Source organism: Petaurus breviceps, unplaced genomic scaffold (assembly GCF_028583685.1).
Source record: "Petaurus breviceps papuanus isolate PSGF00001 unplaced genomic scaffold, PetGlider_PUasm1.0 186, whole genome shotgun sequence".
Classification (NCBI taxonomy): domain Eukaryota; kingdom Metazoa; phylum Chordata; class Mammalia; order Diprotodontia; family Petauridae; genus Petaurus; species Petaurus breviceps.
Window position 1 is genome coordinate 28796395 of NW_027185798.1, and position 19323 is coordinate 28815717.

Genomic DNA, 19323 nt, shown 5'->3' on the forward strand with positions numbered 1-19323 from the left:
GTCCCGGCATGCACTTGGCCCGATTGTTCCTCATATGTGGCACTCCATTTCCTATCTCCCTGCTTTTGCATTAACTTCCTCCCACCCCCATGCTAGGAATTCTCTCCCCCCTATATCTGCCTCTTGGAATCCCATTTCCTCCAGTATTCATCTCAAGCACCACCTCCCTCCATATATTCATACCCACTTACATACATACACGTGCACATGCATTGCCCTAATAATGTAAGTTGTACCACCCCCCTCCATATATTCATACCCACTTACATACATACATGTGCACATGCATTGTCTTAACAATGTAAGTTTTGTGAGTAGAGAGAAAGGGACAGTTTTGAGATGTTGTGGAGGTAGAAGGGACAAAAGTTTGGCAGTTCATATTGGATATGTGGGCTGTGGTCATTTGCCACCCTCCAGGTTACTCTCTCAACCACTTCTTAAGAAAGTCAAATTTTGCTTTTGTCTTTGTATCACCAGCACCTAGCCCCCAGGACCTGGCGCCCAGCCAGCACTTAATAGTGATTTGATTGACCTAGTGATATGGACGATTGGAGTAGAGCTCAGGAGAGGAAAGATTACTGAGTGAGGAGGATCTGGGAGTGGTAGTGAGGGCCAAGGAGTATGCTTAGGGCATTATTAAAAGAGTGTCTAGTAGTGAAAGTGGTGGCCAGAGATGTGATTACTGCCTTATCCAGGTTTTCCATCAGATGATCTTTTTTTATTAATGTAGGAGAAATATCTAGGAGGGATGGGGAATTTGTGAATGATACCTTAGGCTTTCAGAAGTAGAGCTGGATGAGGTTTGAGAAAGCAGGAGGCACATCAGGGAATGTGCTGGCTGAGTACCAGATGACCAGGACCCATCCTCCAGGTTGGGTTAGCTTGGTGTACTAATTCATGGCAGGCGTGAGAAGCTGGGAAGAATGAGTTTGTGGCTGACTGTAGGTAGATAAATGAAACATTTATTAAGCCCTTACTATCCACCAGGCTGAGGAACTAATGGGGGGCACAGAGGAGAATAGGTTCCCAGCCTTTGCCATCTACTTGGCCCATACCTATCAATTTTCACTGTGTTAATAGAGGACTGGAGTAGCTAGGTGTTGCAGTGGATAGAGCACCAGCCCTGGAGTCAGGAGGACCTGAGTTCAAATGTGACCTCAGACACTTGACATTTACTGGCTGTGTGACTCTGGGCAAGTCACTTAACTCTGATTGCCTAGTGCTCGATCCTTTCCCCCCCCCCCAAGGAAAAAAATTAGAGGATTAAAGCATTATTCTCTGGGATGACACAGGTCAGAGTTGGTGGTGATTCCTGGGCAAGAGGGCTCCTAACCAAGAAGCTGGGAGGGGTTGGGGCTGGGCCAGTAACCTTAATTGACTGGACTCTTCAAAGAGTGAGATAAAACATTTATAGTTGAATCTGGTTTCTAAAATTAGGTTCAAATCTTTCTAGTTTGCCATGGAGTATTGAAAATTGGTTATTATGATAATGCAGTTGTTTCTTTCCACTAAATTCAGGGTTGTGAAATGCAATGATGAGTGAAGTATAGTCTGACCTGGTATTGCCATGGCTTCTGTTTTGGCTCTGACCAGGGCATGATCACTTAATCTTCTCTCTGAGCTAACTCTGCTTGCCCTTGTACCTTCTTGTCCTGCTCTTGCAACTGTTTGATATCAGAAACACTAACTAGGTACTAAAAATGCTTTCATTTGTTTTCCTTTTAGGTCAGGGTGAAAAATCTGACTTTGATAAATGCCTTCATAGAAGACAGTGCCCACCACACCATCAAGTCTGATTTAATAATACCCTTGGTGAGACTTTAATATGTTGAAAAGGCTTTCTAGAAGTTCATCGAGTGATTGCGGTATATGTAGTTGCCTTATTAAAAGTGTTAATAGCTTGAACCTCACAAGGTGGTCAGTCTGTTCAGTAGTAAGGTTTTCCCCTTTGTACAATGAATGCTGAAAATGCTTCCATTGCCTTCCCTCCTACATCGTGTGTACTTTTACACTGTTGATCACCAGTGTAGAAACAAAAGCCTCCGTGGGCCGAAGTCAGCCTCATTTGAATAGTGCCACCCTTCATCTCTGAGGATGCTGGCGATTCACTATCACAGATCATCTAAAACATCGCGTATCAAAACTAGAATCCCTGCCACCCCCCCCCCCAAGGGGTGGTCCAGTCATTGTCATTCAGTCCACAAGCATTTATTAAGTGCCTGCTGTATGCTGAGTGCAGGGGGTACAAAGAAAGGCAGAAGACAGTCTTTGCTCTGAAGTAGCTAATGGGGGCGACAACATGGAAACAGTTGTATGGACAGGGCAAATCGGAGCTAGTCTTCTGGGGAAGGCATTACCTTTAAAGGGGGTGGGGAAGGTGGGATTTTAGCAGAGACTGGAAGCCACAAGAGAAATGAGGGAGAAAGGCATCTAAATGTCCAGAGTTGGGAAATAGAGTATCTTGTTCAAGGAACAGCCAGGAAACCTGTGTTCATCAGATTGCAGAGTGTGGGGCGGAGATTAGAGTTGGAGAAGATTGGGAATATGGGAAAGGGCTGGGTTATAAAGGCTTTAAAAACCAAGAGAATTTTCTATTTGATCCTGGAGGCGACGGGAAGCCTCTGGCTATTGATGAATGAGGGGAGGACCAGGTCGCATCTGTGCTTCTGGAAGATCACTGACATCTGAGGGGCGGATGGTTTGGAGCAGAGAGAGACTTGAGGCAAGCAGGCGGGGGCTGCTCCCTTGGGTTTTTGTGACAGGTGACGAGGGGCTACAGTAGAGAAGTGGCGGTGTCAGAGGAGAGAAGGAGGATTCAGGAGAGAGACCTTATGAAGGTAGAAACAACAGGACTTGGTGACCGATTGGATATGGGAGGCAAGGTGACAGGAGCCTAGTCTGAGGATCTTAATAAGAGATCTGTACAATTAGACCGTTACAGAGTTGCTAGACTAGACATGTTATAAGGAAGACTTCCATTTGTGGGGGTGGGACTTGGTGGTTAGTGATAGAAAAAAAGAGAAGGAAAAGGGTGTTAACAGCATTTAAAAATACTACGGAGAGAAGCAGGAGATTCACAGGGTGATAGATAAGCCAGGCAGTTTTGTTATTGTCACGTTAAATTTAATATGCACTTGAAAAACTCAACTTATACACTGTTTAATAGATAATCTGTTCTTTGCATATTGAAATGTTCGTTTTTAAGAAAATCAAACCTAACTTTACGTTTTGCAGCTTTCACCCATTGGCCTTTAGTTCTTCCCTCTTCACCTAAGCAGAATAATTCTTATCCCTCTTCCATTTGAAATTGATTTAAGTACTTGAAAGCAGCAGTCATTTCCTGCTAAGTATTTTCTTCCCCACCTCCTTTTAAACTATCCACATCTTAAGATTTTTCCAGGTAGAAGTTGCCCTAGTCTTTCTAGTTTATCCTAATGTAACATCTGATTCTCTAGGCACTGGAACAAAGACCATACTGTTTCTTTAAGAACCAAATGTAATGTTTTGGAAGTGGCAGTTTTAATGGTCAGTTTGGAGAGACTGTTGAGAATGACAGCTTGAGGAGTGGCACAGTGGATAGAGCACCAGCCCAGAAGTCAGGAGGACCCAAGTTCAAATCTGGCCTGACATTTACTTAGCTTTGTGATACTGGGTAAGTCCCTTATCCTGATTGCCTCCAAATTAAAAAAAAAAAAAGTGATGACTTGAGAGACTGAATTCACTTGTTTTGCCCTAACTGGAAAGAAGCTAGAGAAGACAGAGAATGAACATAGAGGGATCTTTTTTCCTAATAAAATTACTATAAACCTGTATCTTGCAAAAAGGGATGAAGTGGTGTTATTTTGTATCCTGAACAATCTAAATAATGTAGGATTGTTCTCAGAAGTGGTTATCTGGAGTTGAATTGAGAAACCCCTGATTGTGAACTTTTTCACAGCTAAAATAATGTAAATGATTATTTGATCTTGGCTTTGTTATTGACTTCATTATTAATATGTTGCATATTTAGTGCTTTTAAGTTTTATTCCTAGGAGATTTAACAATAGATTAATAAATATATATTATAATTATATATCATTATATAATAATATGTAATTAAATATATATTATATCATTATATAGAATTATTTTGTATATAATTATATAATAATAATAAATAGGTTTAATAATAGATTTAATAATTTTTTTATTCCTAGGAGATTTAATAAAGAGATATGATTTAACTACTGTTGGGAAATGAGGTTTCTCCAGTTTAGTAAATAGTATTTAATCATTAAACAGGGGCTCAGAGCTTGGTTGGTTAAGCAAGAGGTATGTTGAAATTTTATTTATGAAGAAATATAAACACACCCCCTAGATTACCTTAGACCTTGGGATAAGATTAAATATGAGTATGTATTTGCAATATAATTGACTGGGATTAATTACACCATGATATGGTTCCCCCCTCCCCAGAGCTTTAAACTGAATTATCAGAAGAACTGAGTTATAAAGCTAGGGAGTGTATGTAGTACAGTGGAAGAAGCTAGACTTGGAATCATGGGATGCAAGTTTGAATACTGGCTTTGTCCCTATCTGTGTGTCCTAAAAAATCACTTTCCCTCTCCAGGCCTCAGTTCTCATATCTGCAATATGAGAGGTTTGGGCTATCTGACCTCTAACCCAAGATCTATGAACTTAAGATTTGAGTGTCACTGACTGGATTAGCAAACCATCTTCCTTCCTTGTCTCACACTTCTCATGTACAAGTGAAAGGGTTGGACTAAGTGATAATTTATAGCCTTTCAGCATCTGGCATATGACAGATTACTTCAAGATTCTAGGAGAAAATGATTGCATTGTCATATCTGGCCATACTTGTTTTTATGGCACAAAGCCTGATTTTCTCAGACATGAATGAAATATGAATCATTCTTCATTTCTAGATCTAAAGTACTTCTCTAAAAAGGTCATGTGGCTATAACTTATAAAGAAGAATGTAAAAGGCACAAGAGAAAACACAGAATAGTTATAAAATCGAACAAAACTATTTCCAAAGTTGAGTTATCCTGTTTCTGGTTGATCTTCGTCAAGCTGAATTCATGCTATTGAGACAAAGCTATTTGACTTTTTGCTTAAAGTTAACTAAGTGAACAATTTTTCTACAGCATAAGTGTTGGGCAACAAACAAAACAGATGAATTGTATTGAACATTTTCACTGAAAGTACTTCAAAATTTTAAAGATGGTCTAGGCAGAAATCAAAATTTTTCTTAAATTAAGAACACAGACATAGCTACTTTCAGGAGCCAAAGAATGACAACAAAGAACAGCTCATTTTTGTGTTGTGTAAAACCAAAATTTATTTTTGGGTTACAATACAGAGGAGGCTTCATAAAAATTGCTATTAGTAGTGGTGAGACGTGTTCATGCTAGCTTAGCAAACGTTTTTGGGAGTTAGCAGAAAATGCTCACACAAAGCTGTTTTTCTGCTCCCTGCTATTCGTGGCACAGTGGAGAAGAGAGTCCTGGGTGAGGAAGTCAGGGTGCCTGGATTCTAGTCCTGGCTCTTTCAGTAACTGGCTGAGCAACCATGGGCAAACCTCTGTTCTTCTATAAAATGAGGGGCTTGGACTAGAAAACCTCCAAAGTCCCTTCCAGCTCTAACACTGTGACTCTATGAGAATTGGATTAGTGTAGGTCTAACTGTATTTTCTCCTTATGGTTTGTCAGTTTGACTTTCACACTTTAAATTCTCAAACTGCTCTAAATGGAAAATAAACCCAATACATTATTTGCCCTTATCCAATTTCCCAAGAAAGGTAAATTATGTACCTTTTTGTGAAGGATTCACTCCAAATCACAATCCATACTAGATGGGGCATTAATAAGTACTGTGCTGAAAGGGTGTCAGTTTGAAAAAGTGACTCCATTCAAAGCAAACAAAATCCTCCTTAAACACCTAAACATTATTGGCAGACAAGTGTCCTTGAAGAGGAGCTTGCCTAGGGCATGTATGTCCGTATCTGGATCCTGTAGTCTGGATGCAACATATGGGAGGAGACAGTGGAGATTGGTGCTGTCTCCCTCTACATCATAATACAACACTCAGCTTGATTAAAGTGCTTTCCATATCTTAACTTCATGTGATTCTCACAACAACTGTTTGCCCCTCACTAATGACTCTTGGTTATGTCTTCATATAGCAACTTGACTCTGTTTTCATTAATTTCTGCATGGGGTTAGAAGGCATATTAATAGGCTACATTCAAATGGATATGTATTTGATTTAAATAAAAAGTTTTGCCAGGCTTCTTTAAGGTTGAGGTGATCCTGAGATGGGTGACTAAGATGGAGGGTTCTGACTGAGCAATACCATGTACTGAATACCACTCTGTGGCACAGTGGATGGTAGGCAGAGCAGTCTTACCATGGGGCACAGTTGGCAAGGTCCTTCAGTTTTCAGGAGAGTATGCTGAGTACAGTTTAACCAGGTGCTGGACTTCTGTAGCATAGCCTGTGATGGGGCAGGTCTGGTGACTCCTTACATAGTTATACACACATCGGTAACAAAACACATAGCCAGAGGTGGCAAGTGCCGTGTCATTCACCCGGGTTTTGCGACATAAGGGACACACCGATTTCAGCTTTGGCAACAGAGAGGAATCAGAGTTGTAGTCCAGGTGCACAGGGGGTGGTGGGGTGGGCAGGGCAGTCAGGGATTTGATGCTTTCTTGATTTTCTGATGAGTACCACCAATCTAGGAATTGCAGGAAAAAAACACCTACAGAAAGGCCCGTGGATACCGACAAGGCAAGACCTCCTACAGCTTTCTTGATAGCTGACTGCACCTTCTCTCGAATACTGTTAGGGATGAACACAAAACAGACATGTCACAGGCTCTAAGTACTATGAATTGTAAGAGTATCAATTCTTCTACTGCTTTTCAAAATACCAAGCAGGACTACATTGGGCAAATTTCCAGTATCACTACAGCTCTTAGGAAGGAGCTAATTTCTACGGATTCTGCTCCTGTAGTATTTGTCACCTCTTTTAGTTATGCCCTTTTATCCCACTATCTGCACTCTGATTTATTTATTTCCACTCTCAAATCCAAACTCTGGGTACTATCCTCAATAGTGCTGCTGTCTACTGTCTCTTCCTCTTCCAATCCAACTTGTATACTGCTAACAGATGAATATTCTTTATCCACAGACCTGATGGTAAGAAACCTGATGTCAGAACCTCAAATGGTTCCATGCTGCCCACAGCTTTAAGGCCAAACTCCTTAGTCTTGGTTATATCCAAAGTCCTTAGCCTGGTATTCAAGGACCTCCAAGACTTAAGGTCTACTTTTTTAGCCTAATTTCACAACACTGATAAAGGTTGTGTGACCTTGAACAAGTCACTTAACCTCAGTGGTCCAAGAGACAGAAACTTTGCAGAGAATGTGATCTAACACCTATCAGCTTTGTGTGTTATCTTACATATACCTAAGCAGCCTTACACATGTTGGCATGGGACCTCAGGGACTATTTCCCCCCCTTGCTTTGTATTCCCAGGACTTAGCACGCTGCCTGGCACATAGCAATAGAGTAATAACAAATGCTTGTTGACTGATCTGTATTGTTCCAGCAGGTTCCTCATCAGAGCTCTCTGCACTCATGGCAATCACAAAATGGCAAAACCATTTCTCGACTTCCCCCAAACCAACAAGCCCCCTCTTGGTCTGGGCTTGCTGCTTAGCCCCTATCTGGAACCCTTTCTTTCTTAAGTGCTACCTCACCAGCTTCAAGTCTCAGGAAGCCTTCCAGTGGGAGCCCAGATCTGTAGCTCGGAGGGACCAGGGCACTGCCCACCCCCCTCTTTTTACAGAGTTGGGCTCTTATGTGCAAAGAAGGGTACTAAGTGGCAAGATTTGAAGCCCGTGAAAGGAATGCTAGGACTAAAACGTCAACAGCACATAGTGATCTTTCACGTACTTACACACAAAGGGCTGTTACACCAAGTCCCTCAACCTACACAGGTTATAACCTTCCCTAGGGCAGTGGAACCAATCTGGTTTAATTTTGGCATCTCTCCAAGCACTAGCAGAGTGCCATACTTAGGAGATACATGTAGTAGATAACTTTTAGAAAATGCACTGGAAAAGCAGCCTCAATGGCAGGACAAAGGACACAGGCCTGCCTCAGAACCCCTCCCATCAGTGTGTGCTCAGATAAGTCCCATGACCTCTTGGTACTTCAGGCTGCTCTCTAAGACTACAAGTTGTAGAAAAGGGGTGGACTTGGAGCGGTAGAGAGGGCCACCCCCTTCTTTAATAAAAGCACATTAAACAGAAATGCCTCCCTCTTTCTAACTGGGAGTCCCCTGGGCCTAACTACACTTTAATTACAAGTAATCTAGGGCTTTTTTTTAGATGATTTGGTGATCATGTAGATTGGCAGCCACAGAGAACTGCCTGCATGTGGCAAAATCAAGATGAGATTTTAGCATGGTAATTACAAATGTAAAAAAAAAAATGTAGAAATAGCAGTTTTTTTTAACACCCCCTCTTACCTAGTGGCTGGCTGCTGCATCCCAGCTCCAGCTAGTGTCTTTTCCAAAGCTCGCATATCCTCTGCGGAGAGTCTGCCTAGACGAACTCCAGCCAGGCTCAGCAAGGGTGAGTGATGCTGAGCCTTCCCCAGGATATAACGTAACTGGTGTATGAGGAACCAGCCTTCCCAGGCCATGGTCACAAAGGGATAAGCTGCCAAGAAAGCTCGGTAAAACCGCTTCCAACAGGAAGAGGGGGTATGGATGGAATACTCATCCTCTTCCCGCAGGCTGGAGACCAACTTCTCCAACTTCACCTTCAGGTAGGGAAGGAGGACCAGGAATAAGAGGGATTTCCAAAGCTGCTTCTTGGGGAGGCCAGCACTGGCCAACCTCTGGAGCCCCCGAGGGTCTCCCATCACGATCCTCTTTAAGCTATAGAAGTTTTCGGAGAAGGAGGCACTGGCCTTAGACAAGTAGTGCTGCTGTAGCAAAAGATCCAGAAAAGTGAAGATTTCATCAAACCACCTCCAGACGAAGCCATAACGGGCAGGGTTGGATTCCGCAAGAACCTGGGGCAAAACGGGAAAATGCACTTCGTTACGTTTAGAGTTTTTTGTATAGAGCGCGGCAGGGATTCGGGGCGCTTGGCTGGGGGCTCTCGGTGCCGGGCTCTGACGCATTCTCGGGACGCTTCACTGACCCTCCCGGCGCGGGGGCTCCCTCTAGATTACACCCCCCCCCCACCCCCGCGGAGCAGGCGCCCGCTCGCTGCCTCCCCGCCGCGGGGGGTCGGACGGCGCCCTCCCCTTTACCTTGGCCACGTGCTGAAGGGCGGGCCTCACGGCGGCCATCAGACTGTCCTGCGCTACCACCTCGAAGATGGAGGGCCGGTCATCCGCGCCCGGGGTGGCCGTGATGTGAGCCCCGTGCTCGGCCATCGTGCCCTCTCTGTGCCGGGCCCTGGCGGGTCCCAGACGCTACAAGGGGACGAGGTAGGAGGGGGCCATAGGAGCGCCCGGGATCCCGAGCCTCGGGGAGTGGGGGCGGGGGAGCGGGAGCTCAGAGGGGACCACTCAGCGGGAGGGCGACGGGGGCCAGGCCACCATAGCTGGGCCAACGGGAGGAGGCCGAGGCGGCCGGGCCGGAGGCTGGGGACCCGGGTCCCATCGGGGAGCCGGGGCCGACCGGGAGGAGGGCCCTGGAGTCTAGAGCTTTGCGGCCGCGCAGCCGCACTGGGTCTGGGGAACCAGGCACTGTACACGGAAGTAGATGCTTCAGCGGCGGGAGAGGTGGAGACGCTCTAGCCCTCAAACCGCCACTCGAGTCCTCCCCAGCTCCCTTCCGCTTCCGGCTGGCCAGAGCATTCAATGGACCACACCCTCTCTCCTCCCTTCCCTTAAGGCACTAGTTCTATGCCCAGGGAAAGCGGCGGGGAGGGATTGGGCTAGGTTGGAGGCGGGCAGTCAGGGCCACAAGCAGTTATCAATCCTATCAGTGCTAAGACTCCCGGGGTCAGATGACTGTGTGATCCTGGGGACCACCCTGGGAGCCTCCGCGGGCTGCTCCGCGAAACGAGGAAAACCCGCCCGCTGCGCGTGGGTCCGGCGCTTACGGGATGCTTTAAGGTTCGCAGAGCGCACTACAAATGCCTCATTGTACATCCTCCCGGCACCCCTGGGAAGTAGGTCTTATAGATGGGGAATCTGACAGGTGAAGGGGCTTGCCTTGGCAAGCTGGTAAGGGTTTGACGGTGGATTCGAACTCAGGTCTTCCCAACTAGAGGGCACTGCACCACCTAGCTGCCTTCTTCAATGCAAATCTATAAGATACTATTTATTAAGTACCTGAAGGTGATATTATACACATCTGAATTTAATTTTTTTTGGACAGGACTTGTGATTTCATCGATATGATAAAATCAACATTTATATAGTATTTTAAATAGGTTTGCGAGGTACTTTTCCTATGTTAACTCATTTTATCCTTACAGCAACTTTGGGAGGCAGGTGCTATTATCCCCATTTTACAGATGGGGACACAGATTGAAAGAGCTTCAATGTCAGATCGAAGATCACACAGCTATTAAGTGTCTGAGGCAAGATTCGAACTCAGAATCTTGCTGATTTCGTCATTTAACTGTCCATCCGGGTGAGAAAACTCTTTACTAATGCAGAGGTGCACTTACTGCACGTTATGGTTTTAAGACACTTGCCTCCAATGTCACGAAGTCAGTATTTCAGAGGAAACTGGAGCTCAGGTCTTCTGAGCCCAAGGAGGCCTCTAGAAGATATGGCAGACTGGGGCAGTGGAGCGATCCTTAGACCTTAGGGTGATTCAGCATATCTTATGTCTAATCTTTCCATTTCAGACTTTGCCTTCAGAGGGGTAGTCCTTTGAAATGTCATTCATTCTCAAGTAGCTACTGAATAGATACTTTCTAGTAATCACAAAGTGGAGCATACCTTAATTTATCACTTTGGCATCTTACTTGGTCAAATGAATTGTAAATGTTTGTTGAATGAATGGATGAATGAAGTGATGAAGACAAGCCTAATAGGTGAAATAAATAATAATATATAAAATAGTGTAAAGCAGCCTGGCAAAATTGCAAGAAGTTTTGATTTGGGGGTGGCCAGGTAGCACAGCGAGTAAGAGCACTGGCTCCAGTGTTGAGATGACCTGGGAATCGAATCCGGGCTCAGACACTTAGCACACACCCAGAAACACCTGGCTGTGTAACCTCTAGCAAGTTACTTAACTCCGATTGCTTTAAAAAAAAAAAGAAAAAAGAAAAGTTTTGATTTGTGGTCAGAAGACATGGATTTCTAGTCTTGTCTAGCTTTAATACTTACTCTCTGTGTGAGCATGAGCAAGTGATTTAACCTTTCCTCATCAGCAGAGTAGAGAGAAATACTCCCATTAATTTTGTAAACAAGGCACTCTCTCCACACATGTATTTATATATAATTCATAAATTTACTATTATAAATTTATATAAATATATGATTTTAATAGAAACCTATTTATGAGAGCTGTTATATCTAAATACAGAACTTTGTGATATGGAAGAGCTAAATGTACTGTATTAGTTGAGGGACAGAAGAAAGAAGTGGCTGAAACTTCCACGAAGGAAGAACAGGGGAATAAAATGAGACAAAGAACAGGGTCCAAGAACAACAGAGAAACACTGAGTTGCTGGAATGCTGGAGAATGAGGATGAATTCATTGTCTGCAGAACTCACATTTATATAGAGCTTTACAGTTTCTAAGCACTTTGATCACAGCAACTTTTCTGGAAAGAATGCTGAATTTGGAGGTAGGAGAATAGAATTCAAGTCCATCCAGGTTCTCCTTTACTTATTATTTGGGTGACTTTGGGTGTCACTTTACCTTTGTGGCCCTATGGAGAGAGGTAGACTGTATCATTCTTTTTTTTTTTTTTAAAAGCAATAAGGGTTAAGTAACTTGCTCAAGGTTACTTGGCCAATTATTATTTTTGTGTGGGTGCCGAGTATCTGAGGCCGGAACCCATCCCAGGTCTCCTGACGCTGGCAGTGCCCTTACTCATTGTGCTACCTGGACGCCCCTGACTGTATCATTCTTAAGACCCTTCCAGTTCTCAATCCGGTGAGCTTTCCCACTTATTAGATGGGTGACCATGCATGTATAGGCCACATCTCTCCTGGTAGAAGTAAGCTCTATGAGAACAGGGACAATTTTTTTTTTTGCTTTTATTTTTTGTATTTGTGTCATTGGCCCAGAGCTCACATACCTCATAGATTAGAATTACTTAAGAAATGTTTATTGAATTAGATTTTCCTGTTTCTGAAATGGGAATAATACTTGCAACTAATGAACTTTTTGATTCTTAAAGTGGCATATAAATGTTATTTTTATACTGGCCATTGATTAACTATTCACAGAACCGTCTAATAAATACCAGGAGGGGACGACTGTTCCTCTTCCCTAGGGATAGATCCTTACATTTGTTCCAAGCGCCTGAGTGCTGGACTTGAGTCTGCAAAGTAGATTTGATTTGGGTTTGCAACATAGAAGTAGTGTGGTAGGGTGGAAAGAGCACTACATCTGTAGTTGAAGGACCCGGATTCAAATTCTAATCCCCATCTCAGTGGCCTTGGACAAGTCCCTGTCCCGTGTTTTCTGGGCCTCAGTTTCCCCATTCATAAAGTAAGAAGGTTGCATACGATCCTCTTTGGGCTTCAGCCTCCAATTTGTGAACTGAATATTGGTTTATAGAATGTAGAATCGGAAGAAACCTTGAGAGGTCATCTAATCTCTTCCTGTTTTTATCCCACATAGAAAGTAAGCTACCTCAGGGTATTGTTGTCTATCACTTAACCCTTTGCAGCTGCTAAATAAATATTTGCTAATTTTATCCATATGACCTTGGGCAAGTCCCGTAGCTTCCCTGAGCCTCAGTTTCCCCAAATGTAAAATTAAGGCGTTCAGCTAGAGTCCTTCATAGCTCAGGTTCTTATGGTCCATGAGGAAACTGAGCCTGGGAGAAGTGAGGTTCTCACCCATGGTAATCAGCTCCGTCTGGATTCAAATACAGATCCTGGGTTCTTTGGTCCACTAGATGGACCAAACACATTTACTTTCTGCAGAAGAGCAAACCTTTTTGGGGAGCTCCTTTTAGAGGAAGGATTATTATCCTTTTCTGTGTCATGGCAGTCTGGGGCCTTTTCAGACTAATGCTTTTAAATGCATACAATGTATAGAATTAAAAGGAAACCCATTATACTGAAATACTTATTTATATGTGTATGCACACACACACACACACACACACATTTTAAAAGTCTTTGAACCTCAGGGTCAGAATCTCTGCTTTAGAGAGCTTAGCCCAGAGTCCAGGGAGCTGGCATATAGCAGGCGTTTAATCTGTGACAGTGTCGTGGAAAAAAGAACTCCCAAGGCAGCGATCTTTAGAACTGGACCGTTTCTGCCTGGCCTTGTCTCCCCAGCACTTAGCCCAGTTCCTGGCACGCAGTAGGGGCTCTGGAATTGGATGTTGGTTCAGGGACTGTTTCTTAAAGTAGCACCTCCGCCTTTCACTGGGGCGAGCACCAATCGGGCAGCTGCGGGGCGGGGGGAGTAGTGCTGTCTCCATGACGACCAGACGCGCCGCCGCTGTCCCCTCCAGGGCTCGAGGCTCTCTCCAGGGGATGCTCGGAGCTCCGCCTCCGCCTCCCGCGCGCCGCCACGCACGCGCCCTTGACGTGGGCGCTTCCTGTCGGCCATCTTTAGCCCTGGCAAAGGGGGTTTTGCGCAGTGGCTGAGGCCGCCCCGAAAGGATTCGAGCCGGGCAGGAGCCTTCTACCCGCTCTCCGCCTTCCGCCCCGTCCCTCCTCTCCTCTCCTCGCCTCTTTTCGTCTCGCATCTCCTCGTCCTCGCAGCCGCCGGTGAGTTCAGGCCGCTGGGTCCGTAGCCGTCGGGGGCCGGGGGGAGAGGGGCAGTGGCGAAATTGCGGGGTCTGTCAGGGCCGGGCGTGGCCGTGGCCTGGGGGTCCGGGGCGGAGGAGGTGGGGGGGGCGCTGAGGGGCGTGGCCAGGCGCCCCCGGGGGGAGGGGGGGGCTGGTGATCGGGTGACTGCACTCGAGTGATGCCCGCCGCCCGACTCATTCAATTAGCCCTGGCACCCCCAGCCCCTGATCCGGGCTGTCGGGGCACTGCAGCCCCCGAGTTCCTGGGAAGAGGAAGGGGCGACGGATGGCAGGCCGGGGGGCGTGGGTGGGGCCCCTGCGTGCGGACCTGACCGAAGCGGGCCGGGCCTGAGCTGAACCGGGCAGAGCCGGCGCGGGCGGAGCGCTGCAGGAATCCGCCCTCTCCTTCTCTCCGTTCTTCCTGTTCTCTTTCCTTCCCCCTTCTCTTTCCCTCTCTCCTCTTCCTCCTCCTATTGCTGTTCTCTGGTCTCTCGCCCTCCGCCCTCTCTTTCTCTTTCCCTCTCCTCTCTTCCTCCTTTCTCTCTGTTCTCCCTCTTCTCTCCTTCCTCCCATTTCCTCCTCCTTTCTCTCCCTCCTCTCTCTTCTCTCTGCCTTCCTTACTCTCCTCTTTTTTCTTCTCCTTTCTTCTGTGTCTGTTCTCTCTTTTCTCTCTCCCCTCTTTTCTGTGTCTCTCCTTTTGTCTCCTCTATCCCTTTCATCACAAGGATTCCATGAATTAGGTGGTATTTCCCCATTATTTTACAGATGGGGAAACTGAGGCCCTGAGCATTTTTTTTTTTTTTTACAGCACCCATGGTAACATATCTTATGGATAAGAAGTAGGGCTGCCAATGCAGGTCTTGATTGGAGTGGATGGGGAAGGGAGTGGGCTATTGGCAGATTGATATCTTTTCTGTTCCAGCATATTATATGTCTATAGGGCTTTAGGCGCTTTGGGAAGGACAGTGGCAGGAGCCAGTATAAATTCGGGGGGGAGGGGAGGGGAGGGAGTCTGGGAGTTAAAGAACAAACATTTATTAAATGTTCTTTGAATTGTGTTGAATTAAATGGAACCCCAAAAAATGCACACTGGATTTAAGATTATGGAAAATTTAGATCATAGGCTTTAGGCCTGAAGGGGCCTTAGATGTCCTTCAGTTCTACAAACATTTAGTGCCTACTGCATACAAGGTATTGCTAACTCATTTTAGATGGGAGAAAATTTTACATTGGAGGTGGGATCAGGTGAGCAAGACAGAGAGAGAGAGAGAGAGAGTGAGAGTGTGTGTGCGTGTGTTACTGGGTTCACCTCGGTGCTTGAGTTCCCTAGTTCCTTATTAAACACTTTTAACCTTTTAAGAGAAGTGTTCTCCAAATGTCAAGCATCATCATCATCATTATGGTTGTTGAGAAGATGGAAAGAAAGTGAAATTAGCTCCGGACTGGTTGAATGACTGGGGAACTGGGGATCTTAATGAGGAATAATGTAAATTATTAATTATCTTCTTTGGATGCCTCTGTGCTTAGCCTCTGGGCACACTTACAAAGTAATAATAGAAAGCATCTCACTAAGGAGATAAAGAATGCTAGGAAAAAACCTGTAGTCCTTTCAAAGACTGACTAAGGTAGGTGGTTAGGTGAGAGCTGTTGGAAGTATCACAATTCAGACTCCTCCTTAGCAGAAAGGTAATTGTGGTAATTCTCAGTGAAGCTATATGCAGGTGAGGTGGAATTTAAGAAAAAATTGACATTTGGACCGTGGATGAAGCAACTTTACTGGGAATAAAATGAAACTGACTATCCATCTATCTATTTATCTACCTACCTACATTAACTGTATATCTGTATATTTGCTTTCCTTTGTGATTGTTTGTATGTATTTTATGCAAATGAAAACATTCTGAGAAAGGGTCTGTAGACCTCACAGGACTTGTGCCTATGGAACCCATAACATAAAAAATATAGTGCCTACTGCATTCAAGATACTGCTAACTCATTTTATATGGGAGAAATGTACCTGGAATATAGTCCCCTCCCCACGCCCCCTTCCCTTCCCCTCTCCCATTTCTTTTAAAAACTATTTGGAATCTAGTTTGCAAAAAATATGCATATGATTTTAACCACAACAAATGAACTAGGTTAAATTTTTTTATCCAGGTTTATTGCATCTTACATTGAGGCTATTGGATTTATTTGTTTTGTAGCTTATTTTGGACATTTAAATAGTCACAATTGAAAGCTTTGTATGTTCAAAACATCAAGGCTGTATCAATTCCTATTGTGTATAAGGTATCAGGGATACAAAGATGGGGGTGGGGAGACCTACTTTGCTGTGATTTTGGTCTAGTAGGGACTAAAAGCCAGATATTAATTAGGGTGGTAGAGGTTAGAAAAGAAGAGAGTGGCATAAGAGATTTGCAGGGGGACAGTTCATTTTTAGCTGTGTTGTGCTGTGATTCATTATGAGCTAGCTGGTATTGGTAAGGTGCCATTTTCTCTTTATGAATTTCATTCAGTGTTTGATTAGATGCAGATTCTAGTATGCCATAGTAGTCTTCATCCTTGGAATGAGAGGTTACTAGAATGCTTTGACCTCACATTTTTGCTAACTGACTAATTTCATTGAGCATTGAATCCTTCAAGGATAAAAATCCTGGTTTTTGTGAAAGGAAGGGCTCAGTGGAATTTCTGACTGATTTATCTAGCATTTCCCAGAACAATTTTGGTCTCAGGACCCCTTCACACTCTTAAAAATTATTAAGGACCCCAAAGAGCTTCTGGTTATGTAGGTTATATCTAGCAATATTTACCATATTAGAAATAAAAGCTGATACCATTTTAAAATATATATTAATTTATTTAAAATAGCAATAATAACCCATTACATATTAACATTTCTTTTAAGAATGTATTTTTTGAAACAAAAATTAGTGAGAAGAGTGGTATTGTTTTACTTATTTTTGAAAATCTCTTTCATATCTGACTTAATACTGGGTTCTCATATCTGTTGCATTAAGTCTGCCTTAATATGTTGTATTGGTTAAAGTATATGAAGAAAATCTGACTTCCCGCAGATAAATAGTAGGAGAAGGGAGGAGCATTTTAATAAGTAAATAATCCCTTAGTATTATAAAGCATTGGGTCTGAGTTCAAATATGACCTCAGACCCTCCCTAATTCCTGGGCAAATCAGTTAACCCCATTTGCCTTAGTTTTCTCATCTGTCAAATGAACTGGAGAAGGAAATGGCAAACCATTCCAACATCCCCAAATGGGATCACAGAGTTGGACACAACTGAAATGACCTAACAACAACAAATTATGGGGTCAGCTAGATGGTGCAGTGAATAGAGCACCGGCCCTAGAGTCAGGAGGACCTGAGTTCAAATTCGGCCTTAGACACTTAACACAAAAAACTAGCTGTGTGACCTTGGGCAAGTCACTTAACCTCAATTGTCCTACCTTCCCCCCTCCAAAAAGCAAAAACAAAACAAGTTATTGTGAAAATAGTTTTGGCTTCTCACACTTCTCAGAGCACTCCTTTGAGAATTCAGCAGCAGCAGCAGCAAATCAAGTGATTTGCTCAGGTTTACACAGACAGTATATATCAGAGGCAGAATTTGAACCCTCACATCTTCCTGACTCCCAAGTCATATGCCTAGCTGTTAGGTTATGAAAAATACAGATGTGTGCTACTGAACAGTGAAGCTCTTACTGAAGTCAGTGGTGACCCAGGAAGGTGGAGCAGAAGGGTAACATGGGGTCGAACTTAATGGTCATGGAGTGTTCTTGTGTTCTTGAGGAGTGTTTCCCCCTTGTGTATGGTAACTTCCTTGGAGTATATGCTTAGCAGTGGGATCTCATGCTCGGTGTGGACATGGTAGTGGTTTGTTTTTTTAACATAATTCCAAATCGCTTTCCAATTCACAGCCCCCCTGACAATGTCTAACATTCTGGTCTTCTGTCATCGTTGCAGATTTGCTAACATGAGGTGGTCTCAGCTATTTTGATCATCATGTCTCATAGGAGTGGCTTGGAGCATTCTTTTATATGGTTAATAGTTTGCAGTTCTGGTTTGAGAATTGTTTGGTCATAGCACCAGCCTGGATGAGGAGGGGCAGAGGGGCAGGCTGAACAGGAGGTGGCGTAGTTCTTCCCCACTTCAGCTCTCACTGGGATCTCTGCTTCCAAATGGTCAAGTCTTCTGAGCAGCAGTGAGGTGGAGCACCATCAGGCCTCAGCTTCAGCTCTTGCTGAAGCCTATTTGTGTGGTCTTCCTTAATTAGAATGTGAGCACCTCTAGAGAGCAGAACTATGGTGGTTTTCTATTTGTGTATCCTGTGCTTAGTAAGTGTTTAATAAATGTTTTATTCATTCACATTGACTCTTATCCCTTGGAAAGGGAAGATCTTACTTCTTTCCCTTAGAGCCATTGGACTGTCAGCATTGACATGGAGGGATCGTGAAAGGGGCATGACCAGAGTTGGGGGGGAGGGGAATCAGCCAGCCTGAAGTCTCAACTCAGCCTAGAACAGTGGTGAGGAACCTGTGCCTCTAGGTCCTTATAATAAAAGGATTTGTTCTGTAAAACCTGGCCTCAGTCAAAAGACCGAACCGTAGGTTCTAGGAGACTACACATGATCTCGAGGCCGAAGGTTCCCCACCTCAGTCTGTGAGGCCCTGTGAGGAACCATGACCCTGAGCTTTGGCTTTTAGGCACATTCCCTAAGCCCTCCCTCTGTATCTCTCCCATGTCCTTTCCTTCTCTCTTCAGAAATGCCCAAGTCTCCCCATCCTTAAAAAGAAAAAAACCCTCACCAGACCCCTACCATCCCTTCAAACTTATCTCTTTCTTAGCCAAAGTCCTAGGAAAAAATCTGCATATACTCACTCACTGCCTCCAGTTCCTCTAATTTCCTCAGTTCTTCGCAGTTTGACTTCTGACTTCATCACTTGACTGAAACTGTCTCTAAAGTGAGGAGTATCTTAATTTTCAAATCCAGTGGCCTTTTTCAGTCTTAGTCTTTTTTCTATCTAACGTCTAGATTTGACACTATTGAACATCTTTTCCCTTGATATTTTCTTTGTAAAAAAAAGTTTGTTTTTTTTTTTACATGCAACTGGGAAATAAGATATATAGGCATTGGGGTATAAAAATCCATCTTGCCCTACTAGAAACTTAGGAGGGTGATGGGGAGAATATAAGAGAGAACAGATTAGGGGAAGGGGTATTCACTAGGCTTGCTATTTTGGGGTGGGGGTAGGGGAAAGATGGGGATAAAAATTGTAACCCAAAATCTTGTGGAAATGAATGTTGAAAACTAAAAATAAATAAATAGTTAAAAAGAGGTATTTTCTT

The 19323-nt window shown here is 44.1% G+C and overlaps 2 protein-coding genes and 1 non-coding gene across 12 annotated transcripts in view; 2 read left to right on the forward strand and 1 right to left on the reverse strand.

Moving 5' to 3' along the window:
• Positions 1 to 19323, forward strand: part of AP2B1 (adaptor related protein complex 2 subunit beta 1) — a 151261-nt gene that overhangs the window by 11402 nt on the left and 120536 nt on the right. For 2 of the 10 annotated variants that reach the window (XM_069089950.1, XM_069089952.1), the window contains 2 exons: positions 1726 to 1812; positions 3456 to 3652. The exons of 1 other annotated variant lie outside the window; for it this stretch is intronic. The gene's annotated coding sequence lies outside the window, so the exon portion shown is untranslated. Of the gene's footprint in view, positions 1 to 1725; positions 1813 to 3455; positions 3653 to 9387; positions 9512 to 9888; positions 10145 to 13714; positions 13946 to 19323 lie in introns of those variants that run through there. 7 more of the 10 variants (XM_069089951.1, XM_069089954.1, XM_069089955.1 and 4 more) reach the window with 6 other exon arrangements.
• LOC138162969 (Z30 small nucleolar RNA) lies at positions 1528 to 1624 on the forward strand. The gene has a single exon (XR_011168767.1). It is a non-coding gene; the product is annotated as a Z30 small nucleolar RNA (small nucleolar RNA).
• On the reverse strand, positions 5316 to 9465 carry PEX12 (peroxisomal biogenesis factor 12). Its single transcript, XM_069089961.1, has 3 exons — positions 9332 to 9465; positions 8538 to 9088; positions 5316 to 6842 (listed from the first exon to the last, which is right to left on the reverse strand). The coding sequence occupies exons 1-3, from the start codon at positions 9455 to 9457 to the stop codon at positions 6434 to 6436; spliced, it is 1086 nt and encodes a 361-aa protein (XP_068946062.1). The 5' UTR covers positions 9458 to 9465; the 3' UTR covers positions 5316 to 6433.

Coding starts and splice junctions, on each gene's coding strand:
- PEX12 (XM_069089961.1), bottom strand. CDS start 9,457: ATGGCCGAGCACGGGGCTCACATCACGGCCACCCCGGGCGCGGATGAC. Junction 9,089..9,331: donor CCCTTCAGCACGTGGCCAAG/GTAAAGGGGAGG, acceptor GTTTTGCCCCAG/GTTCTTGCGGAATCCAACCC. Junction 6,843..8,537: donor ATGCAGCAGCCAGCCACTAG/GTAAGAGGGGGT, acceptor CATCCCTAACAG/TATTCGAGAGAAGGTGCAGT.